At 40.1% G+C, this 16465-nt stretch overlaps 1 protein-coding gene across 1 annotated transcript in view; it reads left to right on the forward strand.

Annotated features, from left to right (window-relative positions):
• The window catches only part of LOC141166585 (gonadotropin-releasing hormone II receptor-like), a 116584-nt gene that overhangs the window by 8181 nt on the left and 91938 nt on the right, over positions 1-16465 (forward strand). The window contains exons 2-3 of the mRNA XM_073653416.1: positions 1391-1468; positions 9204-9716. Of these exons, the coding sequence (XP_073509517.1) occupies positions 1466-1468; positions 9204-9716 (516 nt within the window). The 5' untranslated portion in view covers positions 1391-1465. The remainder of the gene's footprint in view (positions 1-1390; positions 1469-9203; positions 9717-16465) is intronic.

Here is a 16465-nt window from a genome sequence, read left to right on the forward strand (position 1 = left end):
GAATGGACATTAGACCAGTGGAAATCTGTGCTTTGGTCTGATGAGTCCAAATTTTGAGATCTTTGGTTCCAACCACTGTGTCTTTGTGCGACGCAGAAAAGTTGAACAGATGGACTCTACATGCCTGGTTTCCACCGTGAAGCATGGAGGAGGAGGTGTGATGGTGTGGGGGTGATTTGCTGGTGACACTGTAGGGGATTTATTCAAAATTGAAGGCATACTGAACCAGCATGGCTACCACAGCATCTTGCAGCGGCATGCTATTCCATCCCGTTTGCGCTTAGTTGGACCATCATTTATTTTTCAACAGGACAATGACCCCAAACACACCTCCAGGCTGTGTAAGGGCTATTTGACCAAGGACGAGAGTGATGGGGTGCTACGCCAGATGACCTGGCCTCCACAGTCACCAGACCTGAACCCAATCGAGATGGTTTGGGGTGAGCTGGACCGCAGAGGGAAGGCAAAAGGGCCAACAAGTGCTAAGCATCTCTGGGTACTCCTTCAAGATTGTTGGAAGACCATTTCCGGTGACTACCTCTTGAAGCTCATCAAGAGACTGCCAAGAGTGTGCAAAGCAGTCATCAAAGCAAAAGGCGGCTACTTTGAAGAACCTAGAATATAAGACATATTTTCAGTTGTTTCACACTTTTTTGTTAAGTATATAATTCCACATGTGTTAATTTATAGTTTTGATGCCTTCAATGTGAATGTACAATTTTCATAGTCATGAAAATACAGAAAAATCCTTAAATGAGGTGTGTCCAAACTTTTGGTCTGTATATATATATATATATATATATATATATATATATATATATATATATATATATTGGTTGCCATAAAAGGAGGGGGGCCCAAACACATTTCTTGCACAGAGGCCCCAAGCTGTCCGTGTCCGTCCCTGAAGAGATTTATAGAAAAACAAGGAGAAATAAAGATATGTTTAAAGCTGAACATTTCAGCTTTATGAAAATAATCACAAAAAGTAATTTTGTAAGGGTCCTTTTACACGGATGGATAGTGATTAAAACAATGACCCATGATCAGCCATGTCAAACCAAAAAAACCACAACCAACGATGTCAGAGAAGTATCTATGCAGGACCAGAAGCGTTAATGAAATGGATGATTGTTCCCCTCCTTTTTTTCCTGTCTAATTGTCGAATGAGCGAATAATCTTCATTTACAAGACGCAATCTTCTATAGACGAACGGGAATTTTTTCGGCAACCTAAATGATTTCATGCACGATGAACGGGCATTTTGGACACATCGTTCAGTCGCTCAACCTACACAATTATCGTGAACGCTGTGTTGTTAGTGTTAGAATCTGACAGATTATTAGCCGGTGTAAATGAGCCTAACTCTTCTCGCTTGTGTTTTTTGCAGGAACTTCAGAAGATACGATGCTGGTGACAAAAATGTGGCCATAGGTCACATGTCTGGAGAGGAGGCTTGATTAATATGGTGAGACAGCTTACTTTATACCAGAAACAGATGCCCCCCATTTAGTTTTAATGAATTCAAAATCAGTTTAAAAACAGCTCTGCTCAGCGTTATATCTTCATGAATGTCATAAATATTAAGACTGAAATTGTGACAGAAGGGCCACTGGAGACCCAAATGAGTCACTAACCTCTGTGTTAAATGCTATAAACTAGGTATCGCACAATATAGACACAACACTTGACACACAAATGACACTAATGATCCCTGGAGGACCTTTTACATCTAAAAATAGTTTGTAATGTTCACCATGTGATTCCAGAGTTAGAAATAGAAACATGTGCTTTTTCTGGTAATGTGATATTAATGGGGCTTTCTGGTTTTTAATGGGGTTTCTGAGGTTCTTAAAAATTGCCTGCTGTTTCAGTACCAGCACTCTGGTGCTCCGTGTTTCACCTCATTTTACATGGCTACAGAGATGATGCCTCATCTTCCCACGTGACCACTGTAGACAAGCTCTGATCTCAGTATTTTCATGTCTTATACCGCTGAGGCCAGTGATTGGCTGCAGCAGTCACGAGAGTAGACACATTGCTATTGCTATAGCCCGAAAAACGGAGGCCAAATGGAGCACTAGATCGGTATATAACTGGAGTGCTAGAAGATTTAACAAGTGACTATAGGTGTTTTTTTTTCTATTTCATACCATTCCTACCTTTTAGCCAAACTTTTTAGACCTTGGAAAGACCCTTTAACTTTTATTCTAGCTCTGAAGCAAATAGGACAAATATCAAACAAAGCCGCTTACAGTATGTGAACTATACATTGTACACTGATATATTTATATATATATGCTGATCTGCTGTAGTCTTAAAGATCAGACTTTATAGAACAAATATTGCTGGCATATCTTAAGGATAGGCCGCTAGGGTATGTTCACACCTTGCCTTTTTGCATATAAAATGTAGTTGTTTGCTGGTTTTTGCTGTGGATTAAATGTGTGATTTGTTTACAACACATGTTAATAAAGTTTGTTTTATTCATGAAAAACACAGCAAAAAATGCAGCACAAATATTATGCTGTGTTCTTTCAGCATTTTTTAATTTTCTCATTACTTTTGATGGGCAAAAAACACTGCAGAAACGCTGAAAGAATTGACATTATGCCGATTTTCAAGAACGCAGCAATGCTCAAATATAATATATAAAAAAATCTCATTGCATTTGCTGGTACTGTAAAATGCAGCTTCTTTTCCGCCTGAAAAAACGCACCAAAGAAACGCTTCAAAAACACAACATATGAACATACGCTTAGTGTTAATGTACTGCATTCTTGAAAACTTTATTTCACTCCTGGAAACTTTATTTGTTTAAAAGTGGAAAACCCCAATAAATAATATCATGCAAGAAAAAAATGGAAAATCGACAAACTCAACTTTTTTTTTAAATGAAGGAATATTTGCAAATGTAATAGTAATATGTAATATAAGGAATATAATGTTTGAACAATTAAAGGCTCATGCCCAAGGCTTTATTATGGCTTTGTTTTGTACTGAGTTTTAATAGAGCACCGATATACGTGCATAGTTATGAACATTTAAATCTGTAAAATCTGAACATTTAAGCCCAAACCCATAAAAGTCTGAAAATGCCCCCAAAATAACAAACTTTGCATAAAACATGGACTTTTTGAGCTATGACTCTTGGTATTGTCCCTGCAAATTCAGACTGTTGCCAAAATGGAACTGCATGGGGCCTATACCCTACATACAAATCCGACATAGCAGGGCTTGTACCAAGTTCCATCTAAAGGGGTGTGTATGGAGCCCTTCTCTACTTAAAGGAGTATTCCTATCTCCAAGGTCCTATCCCAATATGTAGTAGGTGCAATAATAATAATAATAATAATATTAGCAAATACCTCCAATTAGATATGTTGTACCGTATTTTTGATTGGCTATGTTTCTTTCCTCATGTGCAGGCATTGTAGGACCTTGAGTATCCATGGTTACGTCCACTGATAAAGTGACAGTTAGCTAGCTGCTAGTGGTCGTAACCATGGATACCTAAGGTCCTACAATGCCTGCACATGAGGTAAGTGGCATAGCGAATCAAAAATACTATATTACATTTGGAGGTATTTGCTATTATTATTATTACACCTACTACATATTGGGATAGGATCTTGGAGATGGGAATACCCATTTAAGGCTCCCAGAAGCACTGCAGAGTGGCTTACAGAATATTATGTTGCTGTAGTGACCCTGAGGAACATTTCAAAGACACAGATCCTACATAGTTTGGTCTTTTCAGTGGTAGTATACGCTTTGAAACTTGGATGATAAAGAAGCAGGACAGAAGAAGAATGTGGTGCTGGAGAAGAATGTTATCAATACCATGGATTGCAAGAAGGATAAACAAATCAATCTTGGAACAAATCAAGCCAGACATGTCACAGTAAGCAATGATCACCAAGCTACGACTTGCCTACTTTGGACACATCATGCGAAGAGAGCAATCACTGAAGATGGACATCAAGGTCGGAAGAATAGAAAGAACAAGGTGAAGAGGCAGACCAGCAACCCGATCGCTTGATACTATCAAGAGATAGCAGCAGAGAAGACACTGGAGGACCTATCTAGGCTTACACTAGATCGATCTTCCTACAGATCGTTCATCCATCAAGTCTACATGGCTTGAGATCAAGCCGATGGCTGTTAAAAAAAAAAGCACCTCCATAATGTATGCATGGTGCCTAAACGTATAACTTAATGCAGGATTATAATGCACCGTCTCATGCTGCACATAACACAGCTGCATCTCTGGCTGCTATGGGCATAAAAGGGGACAAACTTATGGTGTGGCACCCATGCTCCCCTGACCTCAACCCCATTGAGAACCTCTGGAGCATCATCAAAAGGAGTGTCTATGATGGCGGGAGGCAGTTCACATCTAAGCAACAGCTCTGGGAGGGTATTCTGTCCTCATGCAAAACAATTGAAGCAGAAACCATCCAAAACCTGACAAATTCAATGGATGAGAGAGTTCAGAAGCTCCTTTCGAACAAGCGGTCCCATGTGCTAATGTAACATCACCTAGAATAAAGTTTTGAGTTGAAAACTGTTTGATTTCAGTTTGCAATAACCTGCTAATGCTTATAATTTCAAAAATGACCATTTTTTTGTTCTTTATTAAAATGAAAAGGTTGAAAACTCTGCTGTGCATAATAATTTGGAACATGCATTTTGAGTGCAGTTTGAGTTTTTTTATTTTTTTTAAATGTACTGTTATCCTAGGCAGTTTGTACAAAAACCTTTCAATTGTACTCAAATAGTTATTTGACTGGAAAATTACAATGACTGCAATTCATATAGTTAATTTGGGAAAATCTGAGAAAATATTATTTGCATAATAATTTGGAACACAGTGTAGTGTTGAGCGATACCTTCCGATATTGGGAAATATCGGATCGGATTGGATCGGACCGATACCCAAAAAAAATCGGATATCGCCGATTCCGATACCGGAAACCAATGCAAGTCAATGGGACACAAATATCGGAATAAAAATAAACCCTTTCTTTCCTTGTAGGTTAATTCTACATGAAGGAAAACAACTAAGAATAATGTAGAATGTATTACATGAAAAGCCGGCAATTCAGCAGCGGCATACACCGGTACCCGACAATTTACAACAGAAAGAATAGAGCATCACACATAGATTAGATAGATAGAAACATGTCAGTCACATATATATGAAGTACAGTGACAGTGTTGCTTACTGTACTTGTCATTTAGTGTAAAGGATTTATTAAAAAAAATAACAGTGTTTTCATGCACCGTCTCTTTAAAAAAGCCGGCCGGCAATTCAGCAGCGGTACCCGACAATTTAGAATAGTAAGAATAGAGAATCACACATAGATTAGATAGATAGAAACATGTCAGTCAGATATAAAAGAAGTACAGTGATAGTGTTGATTACTGTACTTGTCATTTAGTGTTAAAATAAAGCATTTATTTAAAAAAAAATTGGTGTGGGGTTCCCCGTAATTTTAGGCTCTAGCGGAGGTTAAGCAGATGGCTGAGGCAGATGTTTGAAGCCTGGGAAGGGGGTAATACTCACGGAGCTTCCCAGGCTACTAATATCAGCCCCCAGCTGAATACCTAGCCTTTACTAGCTATTAAAATGGGGGACACCAAAAAAAATGACGTGGGGTCACCCCTATTTTAATAGCTAGCAAAGGCTAGGCAGACAGCTGGGGGCTGATATTAATAGCCCAGGAAGGGTGCCATGAATATTGGCCACCTCCCAGGCTAGAAACACCAGCCGTCAGCCGCCCCAGAAATGGCGCATCCATAGGATTTGCCAATTCTGGCACTTAGCCTTGCTCTTCCCACTGCCCTGTAGCGGTGGCAGTGGGGTAATAGGGCTGGGGTTGATGTCAGCTTATAATGCCAGCTGACATCAAGCCCAGGTTAGTAATGGAGAGACGTGTATAAGACACCCCCATTACTAACCCCATAGTCAAAGTTAAAAAAAAAACACAAACACCCAGAATAAAGTCCTTTAATTGAAATAAAGACACAATTCTTTATTGCTCTAAATTAAACCATACTTACCATCACGCCCATTCCAGCTGAAGCCAACGATCTCCTGCAATAAAGGTAAAATAATAAAGCAACCTCATCCTTACCTTTCCATGGTTCCCACGATGGCTCCAGCTCTGCTACATTCACATCACAGGCTGGATCGCAGCAGAAAGCTGCCATCCAGCTTGCCATGCCGCAGAGACTGAGAAGCGCAGGCATGCTTGCGCTCCTCAGTGTCTGGCTGTGACGGCATAAAGATGAGACGAGGTCATGTCCAATGAACTCAGCTCACCTCATGCACGTCACTGACAGCGTGGGAAAATTCTCACGCTGAAGCCCTGAGTGCCGGAGAATTTTCCCACGCTGTCAGTGACGTGCATGAGGTGAGCTCATGTCCAATGAACTCAGCTCACCTCATGCACATCACTGACAGCGTGGGAGAATTCTCACGCTGAAGCGCTGAGTGCAGGAGAATTTTCCCACGCTGTCAGTGACGTGCATGAGGTGAGCTCATGTCCAATGAACTCAGCTCACCTCATGCACGTCACTGACAGCGTGGGAAAATTCTCACGCTGAAGCGCTGAGTGCAGAAGAATTTTCCCACGCTGTCAGTGACGTGCATGAGGTGAGCTCATGTCCAATGAACTCAGCTCACATCATGCACGTCACTGACAGCATGGGAGAATACTCACGCTGAAGCGCTGAGTGCAGGAGAATTTTCCCACGCTGTCAGTGACGTGCATGAGGTGAGCCGAGTTCATTGGACATGACCTCGGCTCATCTGGATGCCGTCACAGCGAGACACTGAGGAGCACAAGCATGCCTGCGCTTCTCAGTGTCTGCGGCATGGCAAGCTGGATGGCAGCTTTCGGTTGCGATCCAGCCTGTCATGTGAATGTAGCAGAGCTGAAGCTGTCGTGGGAACCATGGAAAGGTAAGGATGATGTTGGTTTATTATTTTACTTTTATTGCAGAAGACATTGGCTTCAGCTGGAATGGGCGTGATGGTAAGTATGGTTTAATTTTGAACATCAAAGAATTGTGTGTTTATTTCAATTAAAGGACTTTATTCTGAGTGTTTGTGTTTTTTTTTTTTAACTTTGACTATGGGGTTACTAATGGGGGTGTCTTATAAACGCGTGGGCATTACTAACCTGGGCTTGATGTCAGCTGGCATTATAAGCTGACATCAACCCCAGCCTTATTACCCCACTGCCACCGCTACAGGGCAGTGGGAAGAGCGAGGCTAAGTGCCAGAATTGGCGCATACTATGGATGCGCCATTTCTGGGACGGCTGATGGCTGGTGTTTCTAGCCTGGGAGGGGGCCAATATTCATGGCACCCTTCCTGGGCTATTAATATCAGCCCCCAGCTGTCTGCCTAGCCTTTGCTAGCTATTAAAATAGGGGGGACGCCACATCATTTTTTTGGGGGGGTCCCTCATTTTAATAGCTAGTAAAGGCTAGGTATTCAGCTGGGGGCTGATATTAGTAGCCTGGGAAGCTCCGTGGGTATTACCCCCTTCCCAGGTTTCAAACATCTGCCCCAGCCGTCTGCTTAACCTCCGCTAGAGCCTAAAATTACGGGGAACCCCACGCCAATTTTTTTTTTAATAAATCCTTTATTTTAACACTAAATGTCAAGTACAGTAATCAACACTGTCACTGTACTTATTATATATGTGACTGATATGTTTCTATGTATCTAATCTATGTGTGATGCTCTATTCTTTCTGTTGTAAATTGTCGGGTACCGCTGCTGAATTGCCGGCCGGCTTTTTTAAAGAGACGGCGCATGAAAACACTATTATTTTTTTTAATAAATCCTTTAACACTAAATGACAAGTACAGTAAGCAACACTGTCACTGTACTTCTTATATATGTGACTGACATGTTTCTATCTATCTAATCTATGTGTGATGCTCTATTCTTTCTGTTGTAAATTGTCGGGTACCGGTGTATGCCGCTGCTGAATTGCCGGCCTGCTTTTTTAAAGAGACGGTGCATGAAAACACTATTATTTTTTTTAATAAAGCCTTTAACACTAAATGACAAGTACAGTAAGCTGAGCGCTGCCATCCAGCTTGTCATTCTTCAGAGACACTGCAGAGCGCAGGCATTATGGGAACTTCCGATTCCGGTATTCGATATTCTAAAAGTATCGGAACTCAGTATCGGAACTCCGATACCGCGAATATCGATCGATACCCGATATTTCAGTGTCAGAATGCTCAACACTACTGATAAGTCTGCAGTCATTCTGTGTGACTGCAGACTAACGAATCCCTCCAGCGCACGCACTGTGCGCTGCGAGGATTCACTGGTTTCAGACCCGGGACCGGAGGAGGGTATGTATGAGTTATACATACTTCTGGCCAGTGGGTGCGGCCTCGCTTTCCATACACTTGTATCGAGTGAGACCACGCCTTCTAGTCAGCCACATCCCACTAGATGGTCACGTCACTAGACGGGGCGCAGCCTCGGCTCAATACAGGTGGATGGAGCGAGGCCACGCCCACTGGCCGGGGATATGTATAACTCATACATACCCTCTGGTCCCCGCAACGCACAGTGTGTGTGGGAGGAAAGAGGGGGATTCATAAGACTGCAGTCACACAGAGTGACTGCAGACTTATTGGTTTTGACCGGACAACCCCTTTAATGTGGGTGATTCTGCAGCAGCTGCATGAATGTTTACAACCCATATTCATATGTATGTTCACAGAACTTTCTGAGATATGAGTCAACATAGCCCTTGCAGGGCGGCCTATCCATCAATTATCATCATTGACTCACTTGTTAAATCACCCACCACTTGGGAAGAGATTTCGCAGAGACACATGCAGATTCCCAGTGATATGGATCAACACCAAAATCATATTGACATAGTAGCTTATCTCAGTAAGTCAGCGTAAGACCGTCTGAAGGCCCGAACAGCTGGATCTATCAATGCGGTAATTGAGTATAGATCCTAATACCAGACACATTTGCCTTTGTATGGGCAGTGTAACATATTAGTATATAACACAAGTCCCACATTGATTTGAAGAATTTACCTATTTTGTGTTAAAATGTAGAACATAAAAAGGATTATTACTAATATGCACCATGATATTAATATTGTCTATTCCTTACTAATCCAGCTTTTTGTGTATGTATGTTTTAGGCCATGGCTATGCTGCCAGCTATTGTGAATCAAAGCCATCTGGTCCTATCTGATGCCAACGCCTCAGCACTGGGCTTTCCAAGCCCCTGGAGAGAACCTACATTTACAGCAGCTGCCAAAGTGCGTGTGGGCATTACCTGTTGCTTTTTCCTCATTGCATCGTGTAGTAATGTGGCTGTACTATGCAGCATTAGTGGGAAACGATGCAAGTCTCATCTCCGAATCCTTATTCTCAGCCTCTCTGTGGCTGACCTGCTGGTTACCTTTTTAGTTATGCCACTGGATGCGATGTGGAATGTGATGGTGCAATGGTATGCAGATGAACTTTCCTGCAAGATACTGAACTTTGGGAAGCTATTTGCTATGTATTCTGCTGCATTAGTGCTAGTGGTGATCAGCATCGACCGCCACTGGGCTATTCTGTACCCACTCAGCTTTACAAGTGCCGGGCAACGCAACCGGATCATGCTATGGATTGCTTGGATCGGCAGCCTTCTCCTGGCATCACCACAGGTACAAATGAAAATGATTTTCTTTAATTATAGTTCCTGTTGTTATTTTAAATTGATGTTTACCCAGATGTTTGAAATTTAGTGAAGACTAAAGATATGTGTCACATTTAAGACCCAAGTCGCACAACCATATAGCAGATATATTTTCTTGCTCTTATTGCGGCAGCAATTTGGGCAAGTAACAGAAGCATACAGTATATGAGAATATTTGCTCTGATCATGAGACCTGCGGTCAGACAGATTTGCGGACATAATACAGGTGATAAAAGCCACTATAATGTCATGTGAATTAGCCCTTAGGATTGCCACCCAGCCAGTAAATCTCAGCTGGTAATCACGTCAGAAGGTCAGTACCAGTAAAAGTCTCTGAGCAGGATAAAGTACAACATACAGTCATGACAGTGACATTTTAGAGATGAGCGAGTTAATCAATTAAAATTGAATTCTACTGAAATTTTACAAAAATCCATGTTCTCCAGAATATGGATTTTTTGCAATTCACACGATGCAAATTCAACAACATGGTCATCTGCTGAATCGTAGAGGGCTATGAAATTGTATTGTTAAAAAAATAATACTTACATCACTGCTCACTTGTCCCACCATCTGGCCCTCTGCTCTTCTACTTTTCCTCTTTGGCCATTGTGCCTATTCTCTCCGGTGTCGTGGGGCTCGATTAATTTTCAGAGGTCACCACTAGAGATGAGCGTTGTTCTACTCGAACTGTTCGCCAATCTCAAATTCGAGCTGTTTTGGGCGCTGTTCGAGCCGTGCGGCGAACACGAACGATTTGAAAAAAATTCGGCTGTTCGAGGTTATGTTCGATAACTGTTCGTGCACCAAAATCATAACTGGATTTTTTCTCAGTAATGCTGAAAATTAATGTTAATACGCAGTTTGAGTGTACAGCGTGGCGGGGGGAGGGGCAGGGGATGGATCTCTGCAGGAATAATGAAGATCTCCATTTTTTTTTCTCTTTCCCGCATTTACAGTGGGGAGGTGCAATCTGTCAGCCTATCAGCAGCGCACACACGGAGCGAAGTGCTTTTTTTCACACAAGCAAGGCCATGTGTCATTGTCAGTGTATGTCACATTTCCTTGCCCTATAAGACCCAGCCATTTTCCCCGTCGCCACCATTTTCTCACTGCTGCAGCTGCGTGTTAGACGGCACTTCTGTTGCTGTGTGCGCTATACCTTGTTAATTTCAAGCCAATTTTCGCACAAATCTACAGATAGCTTGAGAGTAGGGAATAGTTGTGATTGCAGTCCTTTTAAGGACTAGGTTACAGCATTTCCTACAACTATTATCAGGCAGGTCTGTGCTCTTAAATAGATAGGTTGGGAGTAAAGACTAATTGTAATTGCAGTCCTTTTCAGGACTAAGTTAGATCAGTTCCTATCAGTTTTTGCCAGGCAGGTCTGTGCCAGTGCTGTGCAAGTTTTTTTCACAGCATTTGGCTAAATCTAGCAAAGCTAATCCTTTTTGGCCTATTGCAGAGTGTGTTAGTCAGTGGAGTAGCCTATCTGTGTTCCAAGCTACACCACGTGTGTATAGAATACCAATTTTTTTACTGCACTTAGTGAAGTAAAACCTTTTGGGCATAGCATCATTCTATTAGTCCATCAATACTGACCTCCATAAGGTTGCAAATTGAATATAATTTTTTTCTGCATCTAGCTCTGAAAAAATATTTGGCCTTCTAGCAGTGTGTGGGACTTGTTCTATTAGTCCATCTATACTGACCTCCATCAGGTTGCAAATTGAATATAATATTTTTCTGCATCTAGCTCTGAAAAAATATTTGGCCTTCTAGCAGTGTGTGGGACTTGTTCTATTAGTCCATCTATACTGACCTCCATCACGTTGCAAATTGAATATAATTTTTTTCTGCATCTAGCTCTGAAAAAATATTTGGCCTTCTAGCTGTGTGTGGGACTTGTTCTATTAGTCCATCTATACTGACCTCCATCAGGTTGCAAACTGAATATAATTTTTTTCTGCATCTACCTCTGAAAAAATATTTGGGCTTCTAGCTGTGTGTGGGACTTGTTCTATTAGTCCATCTATACTGACCTCAATCAGGTTGCAAATTGAATATAATATTTTTCTGCATCTGGCTCTGAAAAAATATTTGGCCTTCTAGCAGTGTGTGGGAATTGTTCTATTAGTCCATCTATACTGACCTCCATCAGGTTGCAAATTGAATATAATATTTTTCTGCATCTAGCTCTGAAAAAATATTTGGCCTTCTAGCAGTGTGTGGGACTTGTTCAATTAGTCCATCTATACTGACCTCCATCAGGTTGCAAATTGAATATAATATTTTTCTGCATCTAGCTCTGAAAAAATATTTGGCCTTCTAGCAGTGTGTGGGACTTGTTCTATTAGTCCATCTATACTGACCTCCATCACGTTGCAAATTGAATATAATTTTTTTCTGCATCTACCTCTGAAAAAATATTTGGGCTTCCAGCTGTGTGTGGGACTTGTTCTATTAGTCCATCTATACTGACCTCCATAAGGTTGCAAATTGAATATAATTTTTTACTGCATCTACCTCTGAAAAAATATTTGGGCTTCTAGCTGTGTCTGGGACTTGTTCTATTAGTCCATCTATACTGACCTCCATCAGGTTGCAAATTGAATATATTTTTTTTCTGCATCTAGCTCTGAAAAAATATTTGGCCTTCTAGCAGTGTGTGGGACTTGTTCTATTAGTCCATCTATACTGACCTCCATCAGGTTGCAAATTGAATATAATATTTTTCTGCATCTAGCTCTGAAAAAATATTTGGCCTTCTAGCAGTGTGTGGGACTTGTTCTATTAGTCCATCTATACTGACCTCCATCACGTTGCAAATTGAATATAATTTTTTTCTGCATCTAGCTCTGAAAAAATATTTGGGCTTCTAGCTGTGTGTGGGACTTGTTCTGTTAGTCCATCTATACTGACCTCCATCAGGTTGCAAATTGAGTATAATTTTTTTCTGCATCTAGCTCTGAAAAAATATTTGGCCTTCTAGCAGTGTGTGGGACTTGTTCTATTAGTCCATCTATACTGACCTCCATCAGGTTGCAAATTCAATATAATATTTTTCTGCATCTAGCTCTGAAAAAATATTTGGCCTTCTAGCAGTGTGTGGGACTTGTTCTATTAATCCATCTATACTGACCTCCATCAGGTTGCAAATTGAATGTAATATTTTTCTGCATCTAGCTCTGAAAAAATATTTGGCCTTCTAACAGTGTGTGGGACTTGTTCTATTAGTCCATCTATACTGACCTCCATCAGGTTGCAAATTGAATATAATATTTTTCTGCATCTAGCTCTGAAAAAATATTTGGCCTTCTAGCAGTGTGTGGGACTTGTTCTATTAGTCCATCTATACTGACCTCCATCACGTTGCAAATTGAATATAATTTTTTTCTGCATCTACCTCTGAAAAAATATTTGGGCTTCTAGCTGTGTGTGGGACTTGTTCTATTAGTCCATCTATACTGACCTCCATCAGCTTGCAAATTGAGTATAATTTTTTTCTGCATCTAGCTCTGAAAAAATATTTGGCCTTCTAGCAGTGTGTGGGACTTGTTCTATTAGTCCATCTATACTGACCTCCATCAGGTTGCAAATTGAATATTATATTTTTCTGCATTTAGCTCTGAAAAAATATTTGGCCTTCTAGCAGTGTGTGGGACTTGTTCTATTAGTCCATCTATACTGACCTCCATCACGTTGTAAATTGAATATAATTTTTTTCTGCATCTAGCTCTGAAAAGATATTTGGGGTTCTAGCTGTGTGTGGGACTTGTTCTATTAGTCCATCTATACTGACCTCCATCGGGTTGCAAATTGAATATAATTTTTTTCTGCATCTACCTCTGAAAAAATATTTCGGCTTCTAGCTGTGTGTGGGACTTGTTCTATTAGTCCATCTATACTGACCTCCATCAGGTTGCAAATTGAATATAATATTTTTCTGCATCTAGCTCTGAAAAAATATTTGGCCTTCTAGCAGTGTGTGGGACTTGTTCTATTAGTCCATCTATACTGACCTTCATCAGGTTGCAAATTGAATATAATTTTTTCTGCATCTAGCTCGGAAAAAATATTTGGCCTTCTAGCAGTGTGTGGGACTTGTTCTATTAGTCCATCTATACTGACCTCCATCAGGTTGCAAATTGAATATAATATTTTTCTGCATCTAGCTCTGAAAAAATATTTGGCCTTCTAGTAGTGTGTGGGACTTGTTCTATTAGTCCATCTTTACTGACCTCCATCAGGTTGCAAATTGAATATAATTTTTTTCTGCATCTACCTCTGAAAAAATATTTGGGCTTCTAGCTGTGTGTTGGACTTGTTCTATTAGTCCATCTATGCTGACCTCCATCAGGTTGCAAATTGAATATAATTTTTTTATGCATCTAGCTCTGAAAAAATATTTGGCCTTCTAGCAGTGTGTGGGACTTGTTCTATTAGTCCATCTATACTGACCTCCATCAGGTTGCAAATTGAATTTATTATTTTTCTGCATCTAGCTCTGAAAAATATTTGGCCTTCTAGCAGTGTGTGGGACTTGTTCTATTAGTCCATCTATACTGACCTCCATCACGTTGCAAATTGAATATAATTTTTTTCTGCATCTAGCTCTGAAAAAATATTTGGGCTTCTAGCTGTGTGTGGGACTTGTTCTGTTAGTCCATCTATACTGACCTCCATCAGATTGCAAATTGAGTATAATTTTTTTCTGCATCTAGCTCTGAAAAAATATTTGGCCTTCTAGCAGTGTGTGGGACTTGTTCTATTAGTCCATCTATACTGACCTCCATCAGGTTGCAAATTGAATATAATATTTTTCTGCATATAGCTCTGAAAAAATATTTGGGCTTCTAGCTGTGTGTGGGACTTGTTCTATTAGTCCATCTATACTGACCTCCATCAGGTTGCAAATTGAATATTATATTTTTCTGCATCTAGCTCTGAAAAAATATTTGGCCTTCTAGCAGTGTGTGGGACTTGTTCTATTAGTCCATCTATACTGACCTCCATCAGCTTGCAAATTGAGTATAATTTTTTTCTGCATCTAGCTCTGAAAAAATATTTGGCCTTCTAGCAGTGTGTGGGACTTGTTCTATTAGTCCATCTATACTGACCTCCATCAGGTTGCAAATTGAATATTATATTTTTCTGCATCTAGCTCTGAAAAAATATTTGGCCTTCTAGCAGTGTGTGGGACTTGTTCTATTAGTCCATCTATACTGACCTCCATCACGTTGTAAATTGAATATAATTTTTTTCTGCATCTAGCTCTGAAAAGATATTTGGGGTTCTAGCTGTGTGTGGGACTTGTTCTATTAGTCCATCTATACTGACCTCCATCAGGTTGCAAACTGAATATAATTTTTTTCTTAATCTACCTCTGAAAAAATATTTGGGCTTCTAGCTGTGTGTGTGACTTGTTCTATTAGTCCATCTATACTGACCTCCATCAGGTTGCAAATTGAATATAATTTTTTTCTGCATCTAGCTCTGAAAAAATATTTGGCCTTCTCGCAGTGTGTGGGACTTGTTCTATTAGTCCATCTATACTGACCTCCATCAGGTTGCAAATTGAATATAATTTTTTTCTGCATCTAGCTCTGAAAAAATATTTGGCCTTCTAGCAGTGTGTGGCACTTGTTCTATTAGTCCATCTATACTGACCTCCATCAGGTTGCAAATTGAATATAATATTTTTCTGCATCTAGCTCTGAAAAAATATTTGGCCTTCTAGCAGTGTGTGGGACTTGTTCTATTAGTCCATCTTTACTGACCTCCATCAGGTTGCAAATTGAATATAATTTTTTTCTGCATCTACCTCTGAAAAATATTTGGGCTTCTAGCTGTGTGTTGGACTTGTTCTATTAGTCCATCTATACTGACCTCCATCAGGTTGCAAATTGAATATAATTTTTTTATGCATCTAGCTCTGAAAAAATATTTGGCCTTCTAGCAGTGTGTGGGACTTGTTCTATTAGTCCATCTATAATGACCTCCATCAGGTTGCAAATTGAATTTAATATTTTTCTGCATCTAGCTCTGAAAAAATATTTGGCCTTCTAGCAGTGTGTGGGACTTGTTCTATTAGTCCATCTATGCTGACCTCCATCAGGTTGCAAATTGAATATAATTTTTTTATGCATCTAGCTCTGAAAAAATATTTGGCCTTCTAGCAGTGTGTGGGACTTGTTCTATTAGTCCATCTATACTGACCTCCATCAGGTTGCAAATTGAATTTATTATTTTTCTGCATCTAGCTCTGAAAAATATTTGGCCTTCTAGCAGTGTGTGGGACTTGTTCTATTAGTCCATCTATACTGACCTCCATCACGTTGCAAATTGAATATAATTTTTTTCTGCATCTAGCTCTGAAAAAATATTTGGGCTTCTAGCTGTGTGTGGGACTTGTTCTGTTAGTCCATCTATACTGACCTCCATCAGATTGCAAATTGAGTATAATTTTTTTCTGCATCTAGCTCTGAAAAAATATTTGGCCTTCTAGCAGTGTGTGGGACTTGTTCTATTAGTCCATCTATACTGACCTCCATCAGGTTGCAAATTGAATATAATATTTTTCTGCATATAGCTCTGAAAAAATATTTGGGCTTCTAGCTGTGTGTGGGACTTGTTCTATTAGTCCATCTATACTGACCTCCATCAGGTTGCAAATTGAATATTATATTTTTCTGCATCTAGCTCTGAAAAAATATT

Source organism: Phyllobates terribilis, unplaced genomic scaffold (genome assembly GCF_046119375.1).
Source record: "Phyllobates terribilis strain yellow unplaced genomic scaffold, ASM4611937v1 Scaffold_11__3_contigs__length_659146591, whole genome shotgun sequence".
NCBI lineage: Eukaryota > Metazoa > Chordata > Amphibia > Anura > Dendrobatidae > Phyllobates > Phyllobates terribilis.